Here is a 24,485-nt window from a genome sequence, read left to right on the forward strand (position 1 = left end):
TCGAATTAGATAAAGTTGTGACATTAAATAAGGAAAACGAAAGATAATAATTAGAGAAAAAATAAATCGACTTACATAATAAAAACAAGTTTACAAATTCACCTTTTCTTGAGACTTTAAAATCCAAACTACAAATTAAACCTCTGGCCGCCCACAATTAAATGGTATCACCTTGCTTTCATTTGATTCATCTCTACATATTAGGTAAGAATCATTTCTTCGATGACCTATTTGGAAAGGTAGGAAAACCGAAGAAGTTTTTTCTCTATTTTTTTTTTAGAGAGCCACATAAGGACGGGGTGAGAATCGATCCTAGGCAAAATCTCCTAGAATCGGGAGGAAAGCTCTAACCACTTGAGCTATCCCTCACTCTCAGAAAAACCTTAAAAGTTAAACCTTACTATCTCATCTTAATTTAAAATATTACTTCATATTAATTTAATTTCAACTAGGCAAAATCAATTAAATCAGGTTAGAATAAACTAGAAAGACTCAAATTAAACCACATCAAGTTAAAATGATATTCTCCATTTAATTATTACAAAACTACTTATATTCTTATTGATAAAAGTTATAAAAACTAGATATTTAGAAATTACAATATTGAAAGGAGTCTTTCAAGATTTTAGTTAATAATTTTTTTGATATTTAAATCATATATATATCACTAATTATAAAGTCGGTCTCTCAGTCAGGCCACAAAACAACGACACTTGGAATTTCAATTTTTCGCTAAGTGTCACGCCACGTAGGTGATAAATAAGTATTATTGTGACACATATGATGATAAGTAAGCGATTTTTGGATAGATTATTTAAGATAAAAATTTTGTATAGAATTTTATTATCACTATACTTCTAATATTTCATATATACAAAATTAATCATAACTTTTAATAAATATCCTATAATTCGGTTTTATTTATATCATAAAATTCATTTCAAAAAGTTCTTTAAAATAAAATCCTTTTATAATATATTTAATTTAGTTAAAAAAAATAATAGAGAATTTGTAAAAATAATTATTTTGGTTTGGTAAAAATACTTTCATTTCACTAAAAATAATTTAAGTTCAATAACAATAATTTCAAGTAAATAATAATGTAGATATCTATTTACAAACAAAACTTTAAAAAAAGTAAACTATTCTATAAAAACAAACATTTAAAAAAATCGAATGTACAATAAAATATTGTACATCCGCTATAAAGTTATCTTAAAATGATCAAAAGTCCTTAAATGAATAAAATTTACCCAGCATATATAAGTTACCTTGATTTGAATAAAAGTTATTTAAGCTGTATTGATAAAAGTTACCCAAAAAAAGTCTAAAAATTATCCTAAATTCAATGAAGTTACCTCGATGTAAAATAATATTATTGTTTTATCGGATGTATACAAAACTTTTAATTCTATAAATAAGCAATAGAATATCGTATGTCTAAATATCTTGCATTATCAAAAGCCAAAAAGTTTATCCTAAAATTTTATCAACAATTCAGACATCGTCCGGCCACAAAACTAGTTTAAATATATAGGCAAAGGACCAAGACATCCGATCAAATAAGACCAACACACTCCTTTTTTTGACAATTAATTCATGCTAAAAAAAATTATAAAAGAAAAATAAATATATTGGTAAGGACTAACAAAGAGCATTATATATTGGTAAGGAGGGAATACTACTTAAATTAGGCTTTTTAAGTGATATATAAATGGGCCGACCAATTGCACTAAACTGGCTAAACAATGACCCGGTGTTCTTGAGTTTGAGGTCCAACAACATTTTTACCTCTTGATAGGCCTCTAATAAACCAAGTGTTGTAATAGCTTAAGGAACTTATTAGAGACTTAGAGTTAGGTTAATTGGCATTGGAAGTTAATTTTGCTTCTTTCAATCATCAAGTTTGGTAAAATTAGGTAAGTGATAGCACGTATGGTTCAAAACAATATTATATGTTCTCCGAATACATTTTCTACAATTATTTTAGAAGTTTTCAACGTTGGGTTCCAAAACCTTCAAAATGGGTTGGGCCTAATTTCGTGTGTTGGTTTTGGACATTTTTCTAATTTCCAGACCCAAATAGGAAACAAATTGGGTGCTTTCCATGGACTTACCCCACGACACTTCGAGAAGTTCAAAACTTCAGATGTTATTTGGGGGTTCTAACCGTCCAATTTTCATTTAAATAGTCATTTTGGTTGTTTATGTACACGTCTCCCTTAATAATTAACTCTAGGGCACCACTTGCCTTTAAGTGACCAACAAGTGGTCATAAATAGTACCAAACTACATTATATGACCTTAGGATGCATCCCCTACCATCCCAAGAGTTATAGATATCGGATCCTGACTCCTGATACCTCTAAAATTAGTCTAAAAGAGTGGGTTATAAACCTTCAATTTAGACATTTTTTTTTTTAATTTTCCAGACCTAGAAAGAGAGAGGTTGGGTTGATTTCTATGGACTTTGTCACATCCCACGAGGTCATTTAGGTGGTTTGAATAGTCCACTTCATTACCTTTAAATTATCAATTTGACTGTTTCCCACTTACACCTCCTTCCATTGACTCAAGGTCACCACGAGCTATTATGTGACCAACTACTAGCCATATATGTTTTCAAACAACATTATACGACCCCAGAATGCATCCCCTACAATCCCAAGATTTTTGATATTGTATCCCTAAACCACTAAAATTGGTCTAATTTCGTGTATAGCATTCAAATTTTGGCTTCTAGAAACATTTATTGACCTAGCAAGATTTTGCATTGAGGTGCTTAGGGGGTTTCCAAACACCCAAAGAAAACATGGGAGGCCTATTTGGTACCTGGGACAAAATCATTCATGCTTTGGTCTAACCTTCGTTATCATGACTTGAAATGTCTTGGCTTGACCTTGCATTTACTATATACGCTTACATTTTTTCACATACTATAAATGACAAATTTAAAATATTACGATTTTTACATGGACATGTTATCTTCACCCTTTTTTTCTACTATTAATGAATTACTTGTATTAATTTGTGTTAACCCATACCTAACAAAATTTCATATGATGATTATAAATTTTCACTTTAGTATACATAAATATACATAATCATAATCAAAATTTATAAAATTGATCACCAAACCTTATAATTTTTTGTTGTTCCTATCACTAGCTCTTCCAATGTAAGAACAATACACGTGTACTTCACATGCACATGGTATCTTTACTCGGTTTTTCTACTAAGCGCATTAAACTTAGCTGGTCGAAAATTTTTCATATCAATGGATCAATCCGAAAGTCAAATCCAAGCCCAAATCCAAAGACAAGCCCATTTTGAGGCCCAATCTTAAGACAATTAAAGATAGTAAAACTTGGAACGGCGTCGTTTAGTGGATACAAAGATTTATTGCTTTATTTTCAATCTTTCTTGAAACAAAAAATCCAAAGGAGGGAAACAAACGGCTTATCTCCTTGTCCTTCTCAGTTTCAACAAACATGGAGGACTCCCTCCCAACCATTTCCAACCCACAAACTCATGAGCAACAACCTCTAACTTCTCCGTTAGCCGAGAAAGAAATCGGAAACCATGGACTTACCAAGAGGATTCTACGTCATGGAAACTCTTGGCAAACACCATTTCCCGGTGATGAAGTTGAAGGTAATCCTCAACAATCTATCTTGTAATTTTTATTATTGGTTACATAAACTTTTTATTATTTCACCTTGTTGATTTTCTAATGTATTACACTTATATTATGCACTTTACAGTTTACACTAACTAGCCATGTTAATAATAATGTTACATTTATTGTGTTATTTTGTTCTTACATGTAGAGTTTCGTTCATTATTTATTCTTCATCAACTTTCAAAATTAATCACATAATAAGGTAAATGAAAACTAGAAATAATTTGATCGACTTTAATATATTACATGTTTGTTAGTTAGTTATCACCCTAATATTTATTTATGTTATACGTAAATGTCTAGGAAAAAAAAATTATTGTCACAATTCTTTGTAAAAAAAAGCAGTTTACGATTATATATCTATATACGTAATTAGCTAAATTATATGAATGAAGTGATTTTACCATTATTAATCATCATTCTGCAAAAAAAAAAATTCATATTCTTTAACTTAAGAGAGCGATAAGTTATAATTACTTGTACGAAGTATGTATATCTATATGTTTTTAGGAAAATTTGTCTGGAAGGGATATATATGTTCACTATTTTGTCTGGAAGGACCTTATATGTTAAAAGTGATTTAAAGGGACCTCATAAGTTTAATTTGTTGTTTGGGGTACCTTGAGGTTGGAATCCGGCAATAATTGACTTTTTTCTTCGACGTTGACCTCTCATGTGACCTTAAAAAATAACCCCCTTTTTTTTTCCATGATTTCCCTCAAATTTCCTTATTTTGATTTCTGTCATTTGGGAATTAGAAGAGAGAGAATGAGGAATTGGAAGGAAATCGAGGAAAAAAGAGAAAAGGGGGTCATTTTTTAAGGTCACGTAAGAGGTCAACATCGGACAAAAAAGTCAATTATTGCCGGATTTCGACCTCAAGATCCCCCCAAACAACAAAATAAACTTATAAGATCCTTTTAGACCACTTTAAACATATAAGATCCTTTCAGACAAAATAGTGAACACATATATCCTTTTCAGACAAATTTTCCATATTTTTATTCAATGGCGGACCTTTGAAAGGGTGTGTGTGAGCTTGGCCCCTGAAGAAATTAGGAATTTTTATTTTACATATATTTCTTTTACATTTTTTTTTTGGCACAAATTGAAATTTCATATATTTCTTTTACTATTGACTGCAAAGGTCAAAATATTAAAGTTTCATATATTTCTTTTACATGTTTTTTGGCACAAAATTGAAATTTCATTTAATTAGTTTGAGTACTCAAACTTAAGCTGACCAAAGTAGCCTTACAAATCATTAATAAATTGTTAATGAACTTAATTTAATTTTAGTATGAAAAAAATTTAAATCAATTATTTAAAGATATATATTGAGACATCATTACTAATGGTTTGAAAATAGATTAATCTAATAAATTCTTACATGACTATGTATTTCTCTTGTATAATTCACAATTAATGGTCAACGAAAGGTGTGTGAATAGTGGAATATTCAATTGTTACCACATTTAAAGTACAAGTTCGGGGAGAGTGAGAGATAGCTCAAGTGGTTAGAGCTTCCCTCCCGATTCCAGGAGATTCTGGGATCGATTCTCACCCTGCCCTCGTGGCTCTCTAGACACTAAAAAAAAAAAAAAGTACAAGTACCGGAGAATGTATTTTTTTATGTTGTTTATCACAAGTAACTTTATTTAATTTTAGACTTGTTTTTATACTATGTACATTCTATCTATCGGCCCCTAAAAGAAAAGGTATGAAGATCCGCCAATGTTTTAATTACATTGTTAAGTATGTTAAACAGTTCATTACAGTGGTCACGTTGAGAATGGTTCTTCATTGGGATCAAGTCATGAAAAAGGAACTCCTTTCAAGTTCAAATTGGGACAAGGTTTGCATTGTAACTTAGTTTATGAATCTAAAAGCAATCATTTTGCTCATCAAATGAGAAGATTTATAGAAGAATATGGATTTTTCAGGTGAAGTTATAAAAGGCTTGGATGAAGGGGTGGTCACAATGAAGAAAGGGGAGAAGGCCGTTTTCAAGGTACCGCCTCATTTAGCCTATGGAGAGGCTGGTTTTCCACCTCTCATTCCGCCTCATTCAACCGTAATCTTTGATGTTGAGATGATATCTTGGAGCACCATTAGGGATATTACAGGAGATGGAGGTGTACTAAAGAAGATCATAACCGAAGGAGATGGATGGGCGACTCCTAAAGATGGTGACGAGGTTTCAGGTGATTATACATACGCGATAGGATTGTTTTTTTGTGCACAAGTTTTGTTAACATGTTTACCATAAAATAGTTAGATGTTACAAAATAATAGGTCATTTTCTAAATTAAGTCAAAGTTTATTCGACATGTGCCTAAAAAATGTTCTTGTTAAATTACATTGATTTATTACTCAAATTAAGTGTTCTCTCCTTGTATTGCTAGTCAAGTATGAAGCAAAGCTTGAAAATGGCACGCTACATTCTACCTCCGAGGGTGTGCAATTTCATGTAGGCGATGGTAAGTTCAATCAGACACATACAGTTCACCAGAAATTTCTCTAATCATATTGTCAGTAGACGTCGTTAATTACCAGGATTATGTATGTTCACAGGGAAGTTATGTCCTGCCATCCATAAAGCAGTTAAAACAATGAGAAGGAACGAAAAAGCAGAGCTCTCTGTTAGGTTCTCTTGTAAGTTATCTTCAAACAACATATTTTCCTATTGTAATGAAATTATGTAATGCTTATTCCTTTGACAAGATCATACACCAACTATAAGATAGATTTACAGATGGGTTTGAAGTAGAATTTGGATGCGAAGAAGCCATTACAAGCACCCGAAGTTCCAACATAACTATCCTTCTTGAGCTGTTATCTTGGAGAAGTGTTGTGGATGTCCTAGGGGACAAAAAGATCCTAAAGAAGGTTATTTCTGCTTGGTGAAGGTTTTGTGTATCCAAATGAGGGTTCTTTGGTAAAAGGTGCTGAACTATTCGAGCATTTTGCATCCTTTGATTACTATGATTAGGATTTACATTCTCAATTCTTAAGCATAATTGGCCATTTCATAGTGATATATGTTGGCAAACGAGAAGATGGAGAAATTTTCGAGCAAAAGGGGTCTAACGATGAGCCATTCGAGTATATGTGCTTAGAAGGTACATTATAAATACATGTATACATCAAAATATGTCTTCAAAATCATCAAAATGTAGCATCTTCAAATCTTATGCTTGTCATATTTTGTAACAGATCAAGTTGAGGAGAGCTTAGACAAAGCAATAATGACTATGAAAAAGGGAGAAAAGTCCCAAGTGTTCGTGTTTTCTGATCATATGCAAGGAAGTCCTGAAGCATCAGATACAGTTTTCACTAATCCAAAAGTTATATATGAGGTTGAGCTGCTTGATTTCACCAAGGTAAAAACGCGCTCTTGCAACTTTTAAGTCCTATGTAACTTCAAGTAGTGGGGTGATATATGTTACTCGGACTCTTCATTTGACCACAAGGATCCATGACACTCGAATATCTTAGGGATTGGATGGGGAAGATCACTTATGTGAGCTCACATTTTTATCTTCAAAATAGCCGAGTCTACCACATTCTCCTGTCTAGCACAAACAAGGAAAAAAAATCTGAAATTTATCTATACCACTTCAAATTAAAATGTAAAGTCCAAATAAAATGCATTATACTATTGTTTAAGGCAAGGAACATCTGCAGGATAAACCCGTCTGGAAGATGGACAAGCAGGAGAAGATCGAAGCATGTGAGAAGAAGAAGCAGGAGGGAAATGAATTGTTCAAAGCAGGGAAGTTCTGGCTTGCTTCCAAGAAATATGAAAAGGCAAGAAATCTGAATTAACTAGTGACTAATACAAGTATTATTTAATTAACAACTTAACTAACAATAGTTTTCTGATTAGGAAATTTACTCAAGTAATCTGGTGTACACTTTGTATGCAGGCTGTAAAATGTATTGAATTCAACCACAATTTCTCAGACGAGGAAAAGCAACAAACAAAGGCGCTACTATCATCTTGCAATCTAAACAATGCAGCCTGTAAACTTAAATTGGAGGACTATGCTGGAGCTGCAACACTATGCACTAAGGTCTGTTCTAACCCTTTTTTTACTAATCAATCTTGTGTGGAGCTGATCATGGGTTGGATTGCATCCAAAAAACTCGACCTAAACCCAGGAATATCAAGCCATGCTACACTTGTGTAAGGCTAAAACTAGTCTTAAAACATCAAAAGTATCTATTTGGGCTAGGAATTGGCAGCCTAAATGCCCATATTTTGCTCCAGTTTAATGTCAAAACAAACCCCGGGAAATAAAGCTATGTATAAAGAACAATATTTTAACAAACTACGTATATTCTTTAACTTTAGCATTACTTTTGCATAAAAGGTAAGGAAAATGACAGTATAAGACCCTTTTCACGAGGAAAACTCTTAGCGTATCAACAACAAGAATAATGCGATGTGATACAAGTTGTTTCCCGCTTCCCTACTCTTAGTCTTATATATCCTGTACACCTATTTAAAGGCAAATTTCATTTACAGAAATCATTCAACTTTCCACAACTTATACTCCTTTTAGACACATAGGTTTGACATATTTAGATTAATGCTAATTGAAGTAAGTCTAACTACTAAACATTTGGATATAATTTAATGTGGTAGGTTTTGGAGATTGATCAAGTTAACACAAAGGCCTTGTTTAGAAGAGCTCAAGCATATTTGCACACTTCTGATTTAGACAAAGCTGAAGCTGATAGCAGAAGAGCTTTGACAATTGATCCAAATAATAGGTACTATTTTTAACTAATTATCTCGAAACCTCATTATATCACACTAATAATCATGTTTTCATGTAACAAAAATTGACATTTTCTTACTTAATTACTTTGGATTAACAGGGACATCAAGCTTGTGTATCAGATGATTAAGACTAAACAAAAGGAGCATGCTTTGTACCAAGCTCAATTGTTTGGTACAATGATTTCAAAAATGGTTTAAATTTGTTTATTTGTAACTAAGTTATTGTTGTTACATCTCAATGATCTTATCAAAGAATGTCATACGTACAGTAACATTTATTATATGAATGGTGTTATCGATGAAAGTTATTTAAGACATGCACTTCTCTGATTGATTAATCATTTCGTACTTTTAATAATTTAAAATTCGTAAAATTTGAGTGAACCAATACAAAACTTGAATATGATATGTTATGAATGCATCTATATAGTGTTATTTTTAACATTAGATTCAAAGTTAGACCATACTATAAGTTTAAATTAATGAACAATCCAGGATTCTTACTACTCAATATGTTAGTCTCAATATATTATCCGGATGGAGTATATATACTTCTTATAATAAGATTTCCAAGCTTTATACTTCAGATTTCCATGCTTTTACAAGTAGAATTTAATAACGTTAGTCATGTACTATATGTGCCATGTTAACATGTTACAAATGTGTAAAATTAGGTATAGTATTATAATTCGTCCCCCAAGTAAAAAACAAGTATTGTGCTTGCCAACTACTAGTAAGTAGTGATTGATCAGATAATTAGAGAGGGGAATCTATCAAACCCGCTTAATCCTCGATGAAGTTACAGGTGTCACTCTACTTATTACCAATTGATTTTATGAAAGAATCTTACTGGACTTACATGGGTCTTTTTCCCTCTAGTGTGGGCTTGTACTCGGCTTGGCCCAATGATGTTCATTGGAGCCAACATAGCCTTTAGTCTCTTGGAGAAAATAGTGCTCGTTATAATGGAAGTATGGAACGGTGGGAGAGTACAAAAGAAGATTAACATGTCAAATTTGAAGCATCACTCCACATTACTAGACCAAAGTTAAGTGAACAACCCAAAAACACTAATAAGATTAAGAAAATTGACACTTGAAAAGTATCGTTGAATAATCCAAAAGTGGAATTAATTTTTTATAAATTAATCATGCTTTGAATAATACAAGATGATGATATAATATGATGCCATAAAATATAATACAAGATGATGATATAATATGATGCCATAAAATTCTAGATGTCAATTTCGAAAAGGATTGGGAAACCAAAATCTGGAATTTGTTATGTGCACAACTCAAGGTTAATTTTTGCTCTCATTTGATGATTAAATGAAAAACAATCATCAAAATAAGAACAAAATACTCATAGATGTACAGTGCATCTGAATGTATATAACAATCTCTCAAAGAAGTCAACAATAATCAATATAATGGTATTTTTCTAATTCCTCCGCTTTTAAATGAAACGATTTCTTCTTACGTGTGCAAATACATACCTTTGTAACTTACATTGTTTATAACTTTAATTATAAAAAAATAAAACTATTAAAAAAAATATTTTAAAAATATATTTGTCGAACGAAACTAGCAAGACTCGAATTCATAATTATAAATCACCAAACATAGTAAAAGTAGAATATAATCAATCAATATATATTATTAAAACTCATGGCAAGACATATTATTTCACCATTGTCATCAATTTTGCCATTTCGCATATGATGTGGCATCAGTCCATTAATATTAAAAACTCCATGTATTAATGTTTAGTTTCATAGGAAAACTCTTCATATACATAACACCCTATCTAAATTTCCCTTTAAATGTAAATCCTTAATTAATAATTGCACAATAATAAAATTTGTAAGAAATTAAACTATCACAATACATTCCTATCTCAATACCCTCTCTCAAGTCGGAGGTGTAGATCTCGAACGCCCGACTTGAACAATAAAATAAAATGTGCATCATGTCATTATCAAGCCGCAATATATAATCATCCGCCTTCGAATAATCGCAAAAACAATCCTCTTGAACTTGAATATGATCATACCACATTCTTCATCTTCATTAAAATCATCAAATTTCACCATGATAAAGATGGTCACAAAAAAATCAATTCCTCATAAAAAAACAAAAAATTAAATTATGAACTCTCACAATAATTCTCACACTATTATACATTAATTATGAAAATAACGTATAAAATAAATTAAAAAAATCTTCACAATCACACACTCATATACGCAATCAATGAATAATACGTACAATTGATCACTCCTCTTACACGAACTCTCGTGTTTAAGTTTTTTTTCCTTGATGGGAACGTCATTCTTTTCGAACCTATCAAATATATTAATACAACGAGAATGTGTTTCTTTTCGAACCCGTTATATTTTTTCTTCTCCTCTCACACGATCTCTTGTGTTTAAGGTTTTTCTCATTTTCTCACACGAACTCTCGTGTTTTTCACCCTCTCCTCTCACACGAACTCTCGTGATTAAGGTGTTTTCATCCTCCTCTCACTTGAACTCTCGTGTTTATCCCAAAATCAACCTGGTCTAATACCATGTTAAATTAGAGATGAAATTAAATAGAATAGAATGACTTGTTTATTATTGATTACTAGGTAGTGTATTTATATACAAAACCTAGGCTCATAAAATAGGAAACAATATTCCTAAAAGATATACTAGCATAACCATAAACCCTGAAAATATATTCTCTAAATAACATCTTAACATAAGATAATACTAAATATATTATTCTCATAACAATATCTATACGGAAAATATATCACATATATTTTCCGATATATCATATCTCTAACATAAACTTTACTCCATTTTTTGGTGTGCATTAATTCATAAAATTGTAATTACAGCGTTAAAGATTTGATTTATATATTACAATTTATATATATATATATATATATATATATATATATATATATATATAACTCTCAGTGACAAACAAGCCAAAATATATATAGTGCGATTTAAAGTAATAAAGTTATAATGACCCGGGGCATCGCCCGGGCCAATAACTAGTTTTATAATAATTTAAATAATACTTTGTATAATCATCAACAAGTAAAAAAAAAATTATTAAATAAATAAATAAAATAAAGAATAATGCTATATGTAGCTCTAAAGGCTATGAATAAGCATTTAAGATCTTTCCTTATTTGGTATAGAATTAATTTAGAAATGCATGATGAAATCACGTGCATAACAGTATAATTAACTAGTGTTTAACCTGGACAATGCCCCAGTCTATACTTTAAATATTCTTTACTTTGTATTATAATTTTCATGAATTATAGTAATCTTAAATACTTTTATTATAGATTTAGTTGAAGAAAATAATTTGTAAAAATAAAAATAAAAATAAAATAAACTTGAGCCCTACATTAACTATATTTAAGAATAAATAAGCAAAAGTATTAGATAGCAAAGATTGTCTGGCTTCTTATCTATATTCTAATGGACCTGAATTTAATTCTTGACATAAACATTTTTAATTGATATGTACCAATTCTTCTTGGTTGATGAGAGGGGGGGTGACACATGACGTGTATCTTGATTAGGAACACATTTTAATATATAGTATAGATAGATGTTATATTTCTATTAATTTTTTCCATTTTCAGTTCTTTACATATAGCTCTTAAGAATATGTATAGTAGTTTTTTTCCACTTTCCCTATTTTCTTTTTGTAACCAAACAACCCTAAGTGAATCTAATAAGACCTCATCATTTTATTTCTTATATATAAACCACCAAATACAGTGTAAGAACAATATGTAATAGTGTAACAAAAGTGTGTTCCCAAAAAAACAAAAGTAACTTATCTATAAAAACGGAAGAAATATTTATTTATTTTGTAGTAAGAAGATTAGAAGATTTTCTACATCCAACAATTGTTTTCCACCACCCATAAAAGATTATTGAATGAGACATATGTAGTAGTAGGTGAATATCGATTGACTAACATCAAATTGACTAATTTTTTAAGATAATAAATTGTGTTAGGTTCTTACTAATTAGGTACTCTAAACATATTTATACATGCAAGTAAGACTAGTTTGGCAGAGTGCAAGTTAACTTTTCTTAATTTATAGTGTTTTAAATTTATTGGTTAGTCAAAAAAAGAGAATAACACGACTATGATTGATTACTTGTTTGGAGCATGTAAAATTAAGTCAATTTCACTTAATTGTCTTAGATTGAAAATACCTGGCAAGTTATTCTAGCATAATGTTACCCACTTTATTCCGCTACCTAATTATAGTGATAATGTGTTCTTCAATTTAAAGAAAACGATATGTACACAATGAGCCAAACATTGTAATATTAAGTTAAAATAAATCAAATATTAATTATGCATTAATTGATACACGATGTTGTTATACATTCTTGTTTAATATAAAGTATTAATTTGAAATATACATAAAATATTAAATGACTACTTTATACTCTCTTCTTTTCAAATAGTTTGATGATATAACGAATCCATGTTTCATTCAAATTTCAAATTTATATATGTAACTTTGTCATACATTTATAGCACAATATCATGTACTACATATGACTTAGAATCTCTACTATACACCTCTAATATCAAGCTTGACTCAACAACCATATATGAAGTATGTACTTTTTCAAATTGGAAAAACATGCACCACATAATAAGTACTTTTTAATAAATTGGTAAAACATGTACGGCTTCATTATATTCGCTCCAAATTTTGTAATGTAATACTTTAGTTCATCTTTTACCTTAATTAATAAGAAATTTAGTCATTAATATTTTTAAATCTCTATCAATAAAAATTATAATATAATAAGTAAAAGAATAATTAAAAATTAATCCAACAACCTTTAACCTAATAACATCTAATATTCATATTTTTATATAATATTAAAATAAAATCAGAGTTAATTTATGAGTAGCAAATTAGCTCAATCAATCTTCTCATATACTTCTTATCATGAGTGAGAAAGAACTCCAATATATCATTATGGCTTGAATAGTTATTTTGTGAGTCCGGATTCACAATAAGACGGACTTAAGGTATTTGATAATTTCATTTAAATTTTTTGTTTTCTCAACTTTTGAAATTTATGTATAAGTTTTTGGGCATTTATATTCATATTAATTTTTTAAAATTTTATACATGTTATTGGATCTATATATTAGTTTTTGGTGGGAAGACTTATATATGGTGAAACACCTTAGAAACAGACTCACCCAATACTTTGTGTTATGACATTTTTTAGAATCTTGTTTTCCATGTTGAAAGCTGGGAAAAGAAAAAAATAAGATCTGAAACAATTAAACTAAGCATAACCTCTACAACAACCTTATTGAATTGAGAATTCTTAAGTTCATCAATTCTATAATTATTAAACCTCAACTAGTTGCAAGCAAAGGCAAGGTAGCCGATTTTGTGCTGTTCCAATAAAGATAGCTCGAACATTTAATTTGATTGCAACTAGAGTTGTCTAAGGTTCACACAATCACACATTAATAGGTTAGAGAACAATTAGCCAAAATGTCAAGATTGTCAACAACAAGCATAAATTTTCCAATGTTAGGAAATTAAAAGGAAAAAATTACTATCTTGTCAAAAAAAAAAAAAAAAAAAAAAAAAAAAGGAAAAAATAACTAAATAACCTAAATCAAATATCAACTACAATATTAAATTAAAACCATATAATTATATAGCTCAACTGTCAAGAAACACCCGTATTTAATAGATAATGGTCATCAATTTATCAAGTTTTGACTTGCACTCCTTCAATATTTCTTATAATGCAATTTCTTCTTCAAAAAAACGTATTACTTGATAAGATAAATAGACCGTCCTTTTTAGAATAAGATGACTTGTATTGTTATGGAATATTACTTGTCAATTGAAAAATAAAAAATAAACATGCAATGACACCTCCCCCCTTAAGAAAAAAAAACGAAAGAAAAAAAAAAATCTCTACTTTATTTCAGACTTTGACAATCAATTTAGTTTATCTCAAAGGTTATTGATGATAAGCTTATTTAACAAACTAATTTCTTAAATTGTTTCTACATACGCATGCATCATATTAATTTGGCTTTTACAAATGTCAAATTGAAGCACAATTCGGCTATTAATAACCTTCATTGTATACAAATCATAGATTCTCTCAAATAAATATACAAATCATGGATTAGGAAAAAATATTATAAAAATTGATACTATACATTGGATTAAATCAATAGAACAAGACTAGTAGTTAATTAAGATTATAAAAATCCTAAATCATCTTGACATGGCAAGATTCGAATCCACAGATCACACTACATCTGAGATAATGAACAATATTACTAAATGAATCAATCCAATATTATCTCATTTTCGACAAAAATAATTTATGACCTTATATAGTTATATACATATTATACCAGTGTGTTCCTCATGGCATGCTCAAAGTCAAGTGGCAGATTATTCAATTCGACAAGATCAAACATGGAAGTATTTTAGTTTAATATTTTCTCTTTGTAATAGAGGAGCTAGCAAGGCTCTTTGTTTGTAATTTATATATATATATATATATATATATATATATATATATATATATATATATATATATATATATATATATATACACTTCCTCCGTTCTGTTAATATTGCAACAAGGAGGAAATTACGCATCCCGAAACACCTTTTATATGCTAAATATCTATAATTGTGTAAGAGTAAAAATTATAAAAAGTTGATATTGTGAAAGTATTTTATGAGACGAATCTAACAAGATCTCACTTGACTATATTTTGCTTAACGTATAACTCATATTATATGGTCAAACAAGTGTGATGAATAGTGCAAAAAGTCCATTGTTGCAATATTAATAGAACGGAGGAAGTATATATATATATATATATATATATATATATATATATATATATATATATATATATATATATATATATATATATATAAACAGTTGTAAAAAAATAAAAAAAGTTTTGATGATTAATAAAGTGACAAAAGCCCAACGCCACATGTACAAATCAATTTTAGTACAGTACATTGTAAAAAGTTTGTATACTACGGTCTACGGAGTATATTAAAAACGCCGAAAGATAAAAGTGATTTATGACGTACATATGTAACACCAAACATACAAATTTGTTGGTACTATAATGTGATGAAATTGAGGTCAACTTTGGCTTTTGAGAAGAGGAGAAACAAGCTAATTGAAATAGGCAACCATATTTGACTTGGACAAAATCTAGAGAGCTTCATTTCCACAAATTTAAGGAATTTTGGGATATTTGAGATTAACTCATTTATACTTTCATACTCTCTCCGTTTTACTGAAATTATTCTATATACTACGTATTATTTTATATTGCACTACCAAAAAGTAATAATTCTCAAATGGAGCAAATTAATTGATAGATAATTAGTATATAAACTAATCTTGAACTTCAATCTTCAGTTTATAAAATATATAAATTGATTGTGAAATTGATGGTTGAAACCCAAGCTCCGTTTATATACTCTATCATCACTAATTAAGCTGAAAGAGCGATTAATTTTATAATTTTATACTATAATAATAAGTAAATCAAAAGCAAAATCCACCAACCACTGCCAACCCAAAACACTAGTCTTTTTGTCCCACTTTTGAAGCTTTTATCACTTTCTTCCACTTCAAAACTCACCTACTCCCATCCACTCTATATTATCCATCATTTTCCTCATCATATCCCTACTTTTTATTTATTTATTTCTAATACATGTAAATCTACCACCTTTACGAAAACCGAAAATAATTAATTAACAGCTTTTCTTGCAAACAAAAACATTGATTCCCCACCCCCCATGCTACATTGCTACGTGCCCCACGTACCCATTGCCCGTTACTATAATATTTCAGGATTCTATAACATTGTAATTAACAACACAAACAATGGTTGAAAATATTATGTAGATAAATCTAAGAAAAAATGTTGAAAATAGCCAATTTCTTCTCACCTAGCTAGGGTGAGTTTTGAACACCCAATAGAGAATTTAAATTAAGACCATGCATGTACTGTTGTACTAATAATAATCCAACATGATCCCACATAATTGATTATGATTATTATCAAGTATAAATAACTGAAAAAACTCACAACTTATTCTGAAGTATTTAAAGTTAAAACATATCAGCTAATAAAAACATACATATATACGAGATTCATTTTTTTTTTGGGAATATAAATATCTTAGTTAAAGAGTAATTTACTATAGATCTCAAGTCTCAACTCAATAATTTTAATGTTCTATTTAAACTATAATATATTTAACTTATATAAATATGTACCTTCCTTTTCGTTAGGGAATAATATATATATCTTTCTTTGAGAGTATTAAACTAGTGTATAATTCAGGCCGCGTTACACCGAGTTGCTACTTTAATTATTCTTTGTGATTATATGTATCTAATATTTATGGTATCTTTTTTTTTAATTTACCTTATGATTTGCAATTATATATTTATTTTCATGTTTATAACATGATTGATGATTGGTTTAGATGGTTGAATAACTATCATTTTAATTATAAGAGGTTGAGTGTTCGAACCTGTGATATAATGAGATCTAAGGTTGGATAGGTGACGTGGCGTAATGAAAAAGGGTATACGTGGCACATAGATAGACATTTTTAAAAACGTCTTTTAATATATTGGTATAGATTTTCTATATTATATATTTTCACAGACAACAAAATTGTAAATTAAAGTAATGTAATCATTTATGTGCACAATCACCAACATTAACCTGTGAATGGAGAAAATTTTAAAATATTGGTTGTGTCATAATTTTTCCATGCACAGAATTACACATTCTTTTTTGTTTTTTTTTTTTTTGTTTGGAACCAAATTACAAATTCTTATAAGTTAACAATTCACAACTTAGAATATTTTTAGTTTAACTTATTTCAAAACCTTTTTACTTATATTAAATTAGATCTAAAAAAATAAGTTGTAATTAGATCATAAGAAATGAATTAAACATGCTTTAAATGTGTGATTTTTATCGCTAAATTATCTATACCGTCGTGATGAAAAAAAATATGATAATTACATATTAATTAATAAAATGATCTTGCTAACGAACGCCCCCGAGGCGTTGGATAAACATTTAAAATATCACTTAAAGTGGTATTAATTTGGGAAATCATGACAAAATCACGCGTCGATCGGTGTAATTAATGTTAATTTTAAATTTAATCTTTCTACTTTTAGCTACCTTATCCAACGTCCCGAGGGCGTTCGTTAGCTTTTACCTTGATAAAATACACATTAATAAAAATCTAATAATAAGACTTTGTTTGATATATTTTTTCCTTAGTTCATACATTAGCATACATATGCATGAGATTGAAATTTTAATCAAATCAAATAAAAGCATATAAAAAAAAATTAATTAGATCAGATAAGAAAAAATAAAGTAAATTAAACATACTAACATACATAGCCTTACAAACACTTACACACCAAGCTACCTCACTGTTTTTGTTATCGTCATCAAATTGTTTCTGCCTTTATAGGTATATTTTTTTTTTTTTTTTTAACTTTTTGTTTGTTGTTTCTTACTTACGATTTGTAGTGTGGTGCCATACCTTGGAAGATTAAGATTTTGTCTTCCTGACTTTCTTTGGATCAAATCGATGGTCTAGCCTACACATGGTAGGTGACATTGCTTCTTGTCCATATAGTATATCAATTAAATTACTTGCTTTATATTGCGGTTTATGCAGTTTTTAATGCACACTTTAATCATACTAAGCATACTATTTTGTTTGTTCTTCAATGTTCGACTCAACTATGACCAAAATGGTTCACTGTGATGACAAATAGTATGAAGTATGCATGAGCACTGCACTTGAGGAGAAAGATCCAGATATAGAAAAAGTGTGACAAAGTTTGATAGTTTTATCTGGTGTGAACATAAATCACACAAATCGATTTTACATGTTGTGTCTTCAAATTAAAACAGATTATAAACTAGTTAGACCATGTTTTTTTAAGCTATTTTGTTTTGAACTACTCTACTCTGCTTAGTATAAATAAGCTGCGCCTGTTCTGTTAAAATATATTATGTTTTGTTCTGCACAACTATAAGATAAAAAGATCAAAATCTACATACAAATACATGCATACTAAGCCGAGGATCCATACTATAAATAATACTTGTAGTCTTGTAATATAATAATACATACATATAGATAGCATAAATTAAACTCACTCCTAGATCCCATCTACATTACACCAAATTATAGTCATTCAAAACAAGGTGCTTAACTTAATTAGCTTAGTTTAACTTTAATTTCTTCCTTTACCTCTTCTTCTCCCCTCTCTCTATCCTCCACCTGTCCTTTTCCATCACCAACCCCCTCTCCACCCACCTTATAACCCTTATTTCTCCCCCTCCCACTTTTCCAAACGCACCCTTTTATTTTTTCTCTCCTTTAAAAATAAACACCAAATTACACAATCACAAAAAAAAAAAAAAAAAACAAAAAAAAAAACAAAAAACAAATTAGTACATAAAATCATATATCATGACTACTCTTCTTATTATCCCTGCTTCACTGCTCTTGCTTTTCTTAGCCTATAACTTATTCGAACGATTTAGAAACAAGTTACCGCCTGGCCCGAAACCGTGGCCGGTAGTCGGTAACATATACGACATCGGCCCGGTCCGGTGCCAGTGTTTCCACGAATGGGCCCAAAAGTACGGCCCAATACTCTCGTTTCGACTAGGGACGAAACTGAACGTCGTCGTTTCAAATGCGGAACTTGCGAAACAAGTATTGAAAGAAAATGATCAAACATTGGCTGATAGACATAGAAGTAGATCATCTGCTAGATTCAGTAAGGATGGTAAAGATCTTATTTGGGCCGATTATGGGCCTCATTATGTTAAGGTTAGGAAGGCCTGTACTTTGGAGCTTTTTACCCAGAAAAGACTTGAGGCTCTTCGGCCCATTAGAGAAGATGAAGTTACTGCTATGATTGAATCTCTCTTCAACGATTGCACTAAACCTGGTATGTTTTTTTTTTTTTTTTTTTTTTTTTAAAAAAAAAAAATATTTTGAATATTTTATCTGTTTTTTTTAGTTGCGATGTTTCTATTTTAAGACGTCTGTTAAATCATAACTTTAACCATTAATATATATAATCGGGTCATTATCTGAAATATTTATAAACATTTTAATGATTACAAATGATGTGTATAAATGGTAATTGTAAAAATTTGTCCTTTTTGGGTGGATTAAGCTAGAATTTTTTTGGTGATTTAAATGATTTTAGTGAATTTTTAGGTAGGTTGAATTATGTATACATAATTTTTTTTTAAATGGATGTAAAATACTTGTATTTGCTTTAGGAAATAGAAAGAATAATTTGATGAACTATTTAATATTTTTATCTGAATTTATGGTGGATAAATAATTTGTGTGAAAGAAATGGGGTCCATGGCTTAAAATAATTAGGTTTTATTCCTGCAATTAGCATTTTTTTTCTTTTTTAAGTGCAAGCATTTTGGAAGGATGCTTTTTAATAAATATGTAGTGCATATCTTAAATTTGATAAGACAAAGACACACAAAAGAAGTTGTATATGTACGCAACCTCTATGGAAATAATCGTGCATCCAATTACACGGGTTGCAAATTCGATGTTGGCGTGACATCGGATTAGAAAAAGGTAGATAAAGTAAGATCGAGGGTGTTACCAATCTGAGTCATGTAATAGCTAGAGAAAAAGGAGTTGCAAGTTTTAAATGTTACTACTTAAAATGGTTGTGAATCCTTGTGAAATTGTTTGAATGTGCGGCACCAAGAATTTTGTTAAATTAAGCTAACCGGCAAAATTGAAGGGCCCATTCAAAAGTCAGGTTTCAAGTGTTTGATCATTTAATGATCTTTCATTCACAACATCAAGATTGGCGGGCGACTGACCTGGCATCTTTTTTTGTCAGATTTTGTTTTCTGAATTTTAATTCTAATAAAAACATAGGAGTATGAAAAATTGTCAATCAAAAATTAATGCAAAGTACCTTTTACATTAGATTAATATACTGTTAATGACGATGTTAGCGTGCGTGACTACGAACTAATATACAAAGTAATTAATATTGGACGAAGGGACTACTTTTTCTTTTGAATTGAGTCTTATATATGATGTAATTATTTTTTCTTTCTATTTTTTCAATTGTATAAATTTTTTAGATTAACCATAAGGCGACATAATATTGTGGTGGGGAAGGAGCTTTTAGAAAATTTATTTTTTATTTAATAATGGGCTGATTATAAAATATAAACTCTTTGGAATAAATATCAAAAAAAATTTGGCACCATATAAATAACATGCCACCACAAACATGTGACACCACATCCTTTATGGAGTTATATCATTTTCTAGGTGGAGCAAAGGAGTTATTGGCTGATTATGTACCAAAAATATCCACTTTTGACAGTAAACTTTCATGTAAGAGGAGCAACAAAATAATTAAATGATATCAAGAATAACTCATTGATTCATAAGAATATGAGGTTTATAGTATTGAAATTAAATTATACTTAAACTTAACAAATTCTTTTGTGTGATTATTGCCTCTTATATTTATGTGGTATTACATTATTTGTAAGTCCGTCTGATCTAAGATCCGTTGAGTCACTAGGTATTTGGCTTATACTAGTCCTAGCATGACCCGCCGACAAACCCAACAATTGCAAATATACCAACTAAATATTCCATATGCTAGCTACGTACTTTGCGGGTCAGCTAATTTGTTGATTAGTAAATAATTAAATATTTAAATTAATAAACAAGATCTTTGTTTAGTTTTAATTTTTTTTTATAATTTTTGTACCGTGTATGGATATGTGGTTGGAATATTATATAGAGATCGATAATTCTTTGATAATAATGGTATACTATTTCACATGTCACACACATCATCACCTTATTATGGAGTATCTACATTTGAGAAATTTGATATACATAGTAGTACAACTTTATCTGATATAACATAACTCAAATTTGACCTAGATAACTTTACAACTTTATCCGATATAATAATAATTCGATTTTAACTTAGACCAAAGGTCTGTTCTGATTGACTGAATTGAGCTGAACTGAACTGAATATTTTATGAGAGAAGAAAATTAAAAACTGAACTGAATTGAAAATAAGCTGAAGAGAACAAGCTCCAAATCGGTGAGTAATTGATAAATAAGAGACTATAATTGAAATTATCGAAAATGTGCTTGAAACATGCAATGTATAAGGTCAAACATGATTGAACTACTTACAATAATTAATATAGGGTGGTATAGCACGTTAATAATACAATATTTCAATAGTTATAGTGATAATTATGACCCATGTGCAATGTACTAATTATTAATCTCATCTTACCTATTTAATTTTGTGTTACAAACTTAATATTTTGCACTGTCACAAATCTCAAAATGATGAATTTGGGCATGTGAAAGTTAGTGGGCAAACACCTTTTCAAGTGTCGTCTTCTTGAATCTTGATTAGAAAATTGAATACTTGACGTCTTCTTTAATCTATCTATATACCAATAGCCATTCGAGAACGTTAAGAGTACTGTTTTTGCTTTAATAATTGTTATGCTAGTTTCTTCTTCCTCCGTTTCTTAATATAATGTACAAAGTATTATTTAACTATGTAATCGTCAAGTGTGGTTTGAACCACTTAGTTTGATACAAACGCATATTTAAACTTTGGTTCGCTTGACTCGGCCCATTTTTACTAGGCTAGACACACTGGCTTAACTCAAGCATATTGAGCCATATAAGCCGACTTTTGGGTTGGAGTAGATCAAAGATTGGTATACCTTGTTTTATTTTTCCTTTCTTTTTTTGACGGGTGTTTTATTTTTCCTTGGAAGGAATAGGAATTGCTTTATTAAGTTAGGTGAACTATCCTTTTGGTCTCATTTGATTTTGATTTTAGCTAATTGAACAAAACTATTCAATTTGACTATAAAACAATTGCTTGATTACCAACATATCACCTAAACCTCATGACTATTCCCTAGCTAAAAGACATACATATACTCCATTTGAAAATAATCGCCGAAGATTAAAGAAAAATTTGACACGATTTTCACATTTGTGCACGAGTTTACCAATCAACACCCTGTGTTGGTCTTGTTTGGTTTACTACCACTAAAACGTCGTGAATGTTAACTTACACACCACATCAATTGCGACTGTCACATACGTTCATTACATGAAGTTTGATTATAGTTTAACAAATTTTGATCTAGAGGTAAATTTTGATGCTGAACACAGGTTTGGTTTTTTTTTTTTTTTTTTTTTTTTTTTTTTTTTTTTTTTTTTTTGCGCAGAAAACAAAGGAAAGCCCCTTAAAGTAAGGCGATACATAGGGACAGTGTCATTTAACAACATCACAAGGCTAACTTTTGGGAAGAGGTTTATAAATGATAAGGGAGAATTGGATCCCCTAGGAAAGGAATTCAAGGGTATATTATCTAGTGGGTTTAAAAGTAGCAAGACAAGCTTCTTGGCTGAGCACCTACCGTGGCTAAGATGGTTGTTGGTGCCTCTCGACAAAGAAAAGGGTGAGGCTGCTGTGCACAATGCTCGGTTGGATCGATTCACTCGAGAAATCATGGAGGAGCATGCTAAAGCCAAGTCTCAAAACATTGGTGGTGTAAAGCAACATTTTGTTGATGCCTTGCTTGGTCTCAAGGATGAGTATGATCTTAGTGAAGACACCGTGATTGGGCTTCTTTGGGTACGTATGCATTCTTTGATAACATTTGTAAAATTCAATTTCTAAGTTTATATATTATAGTAGCTAAGATGTCCATTGTTTTGATTTGATGCAGGACATGGTCATTGCTGGAATGGACACAGTTTCGATCTCAGTTGAGTGGGCCTTGGCGGAGCTAATAAAGAATCCAAGAGTACAAAAGAAGGCTCAAGAAGAGCTAGACCGGGTTATTGGGCAGGATCGAATCATGACCGAAGAAGATTTCTCGAACCTTCCCTACTTACAAGCTCTAGCCAAGGAGTCCCTAAGGCTTCATCCTCCAACCCCTCTTATGTTGCCCCATAAGGCCAAAGCTCATGTCAAGATTGGTGGGTATGACGTTCCTAAGGGCTCTATTGTCTACGTAAATGTTTGGGGTTTGGGCCGTGACCCCAATGCTTGGCGCGATCCTCAAGAGTTCAGGCCAGAACGGTTCTTTGAAGAGGATATCGACATGAAGGGTCATGATTTCCGGTTACTACCCTTTGGTGCAGGTAGACGTATCTGCCCGGGAACACAACTAGGCATAAATTTGGTCACATCAATGTTGGGTCATCTTTTGCATCATTTCGATTGGAAACCACCAAATGATGAAGAAATTGAAATGAAGGAAGCCCCCGGAATTGTCACCTACATGAGCACCCCTCTACAAGCTATATTTTCGCCAAGGTTACCAGCAGAGCACTTGTATAAACGTGTACCAGTCGATGTGTAATTTTCGTAGCATTTGTAGTTGCATACCTGAGTCGATCAAAAAAAAGGAAAAGAAATAATGCAAGGCCACTATATATTTTTGTATTTTTACCATGTGTAGTTTCTGTGTACAAGAGAAACAGGAGTTTCACCTTGTTATGATTTACTTCCAAGTGGTTTAGTGCATCACTTTAGCCGGAAAATTTTTATACAACGGTTGCACCACGATTTAATCTTACTGAACAAATACTCTTTTTGGTACATTTCTAATCATTATCATAATTCTTGCAAAAGCTACAAACAATTTCTGCTGCTGAGGCTCGAGTAATTAGTGCACAAAACAGTAAGCTATAGTTTAACACAAATAAATCCTGCATAAAGCACCTGTGCCATACCAGAGTAATACATAACCTTTCATAAGGAAAGGACACGGTACACAAAAGTCGGAATATAGTTAATTACAGGCAACTT

The 24,485-nt window shown here is 30.5% G+C and overlaps 1 protein-coding gene and 1 pseudogene across 2 annotated transcripts; both read left to right on the top strand.

The window, feature by feature from the left end:
• The first annotated feature begins 3,437 nt into the window (after window positions 1-3,437).
• LOC145583305 (70 kDa peptidyl-prolyl isomerase-like) lies at window positions 3,438-8,786 on the top strand (annotated as a pseudogene). The gene is made up of 12 exons (XR_014100102.1): window positions 3,438-3,654; window positions 5,451-5,537; window positions 5,626-5,886; window positions 6,088-6,162; window positions 6,257-6,337; window positions 6,438-6,627; window positions 6,718-6,804; window positions 6,899-7,065; window positions 7,370-7,492; window positions 7,612-7,758; window positions 8,334-8,461; window positions 8,570-8,786. The product of XR_014100102.1 is annotated as a 70 kDa peptidyl-prolyl isomerase-like (transcript).
• Window positions 8,787-18,975: 10,189 nt separating this feature from the next.
• On the top strand, window positions 18,976-24,247 carry LOC145583306 (cytochrome P450 98A2-like). The gene is made up of 3 exons (XM_081640532.1): window positions 18,976-19,557; window positions 22,894-23,303; window positions 23,398-24,247. The coding sequence occupies exons 1-3, from the start codon at window positions 19,071-19,073 to the stop codon at window positions 24,034-24,036; spliced, it is 1,536 nt and encodes a 511-aa protein (XP_081496658.1). The 5' UTR covers window positions 18,976-19,070; the 3' UTR covers window positions 24,037-24,247.
• The last annotated feature ends 238 nt before the right edge of the window (window positions 24,248-24,485 follow it).

The sequence above is a fragment of the Chenopodium album genome, chromosome 15 (genome assembly GCF_948465745.1).
Source record: "Chenopodium album chromosome 15, dcCheAlbu1.1, whole genome shotgun sequence".
NCBI lineage: Eukaryota > Viridiplantae > Streptophyta > Magnoliopsida > Caryophyllales > Amaranthaceae > Chenopodium > Chenopodium album.

Bases quoted from the DNA above. Each gene is read 5' to 3' on its own strand.
- LOC145583306 (XM_081640532.1), top strand. From the start codon at position 19,071: ATGACTACTCTTCTTATTATCCCTGCTTCACTGCTCTTGCTTTTCTTA. The intron at 19,558-22,893 runs GTATGTTTTTTT...TTTTTTGCGCAG, and splicing joins CAACGATTGCACTAAACCTG to AAAACAAAGGAAAGCCCCTT. The intron at 23,304-23,397 runs GTACGTATGCAT...GATTTGATGCAG, and splicing joins CCGTGATTGGGCTTCTTTGG to GACATGGTCATTGCTGGAAT.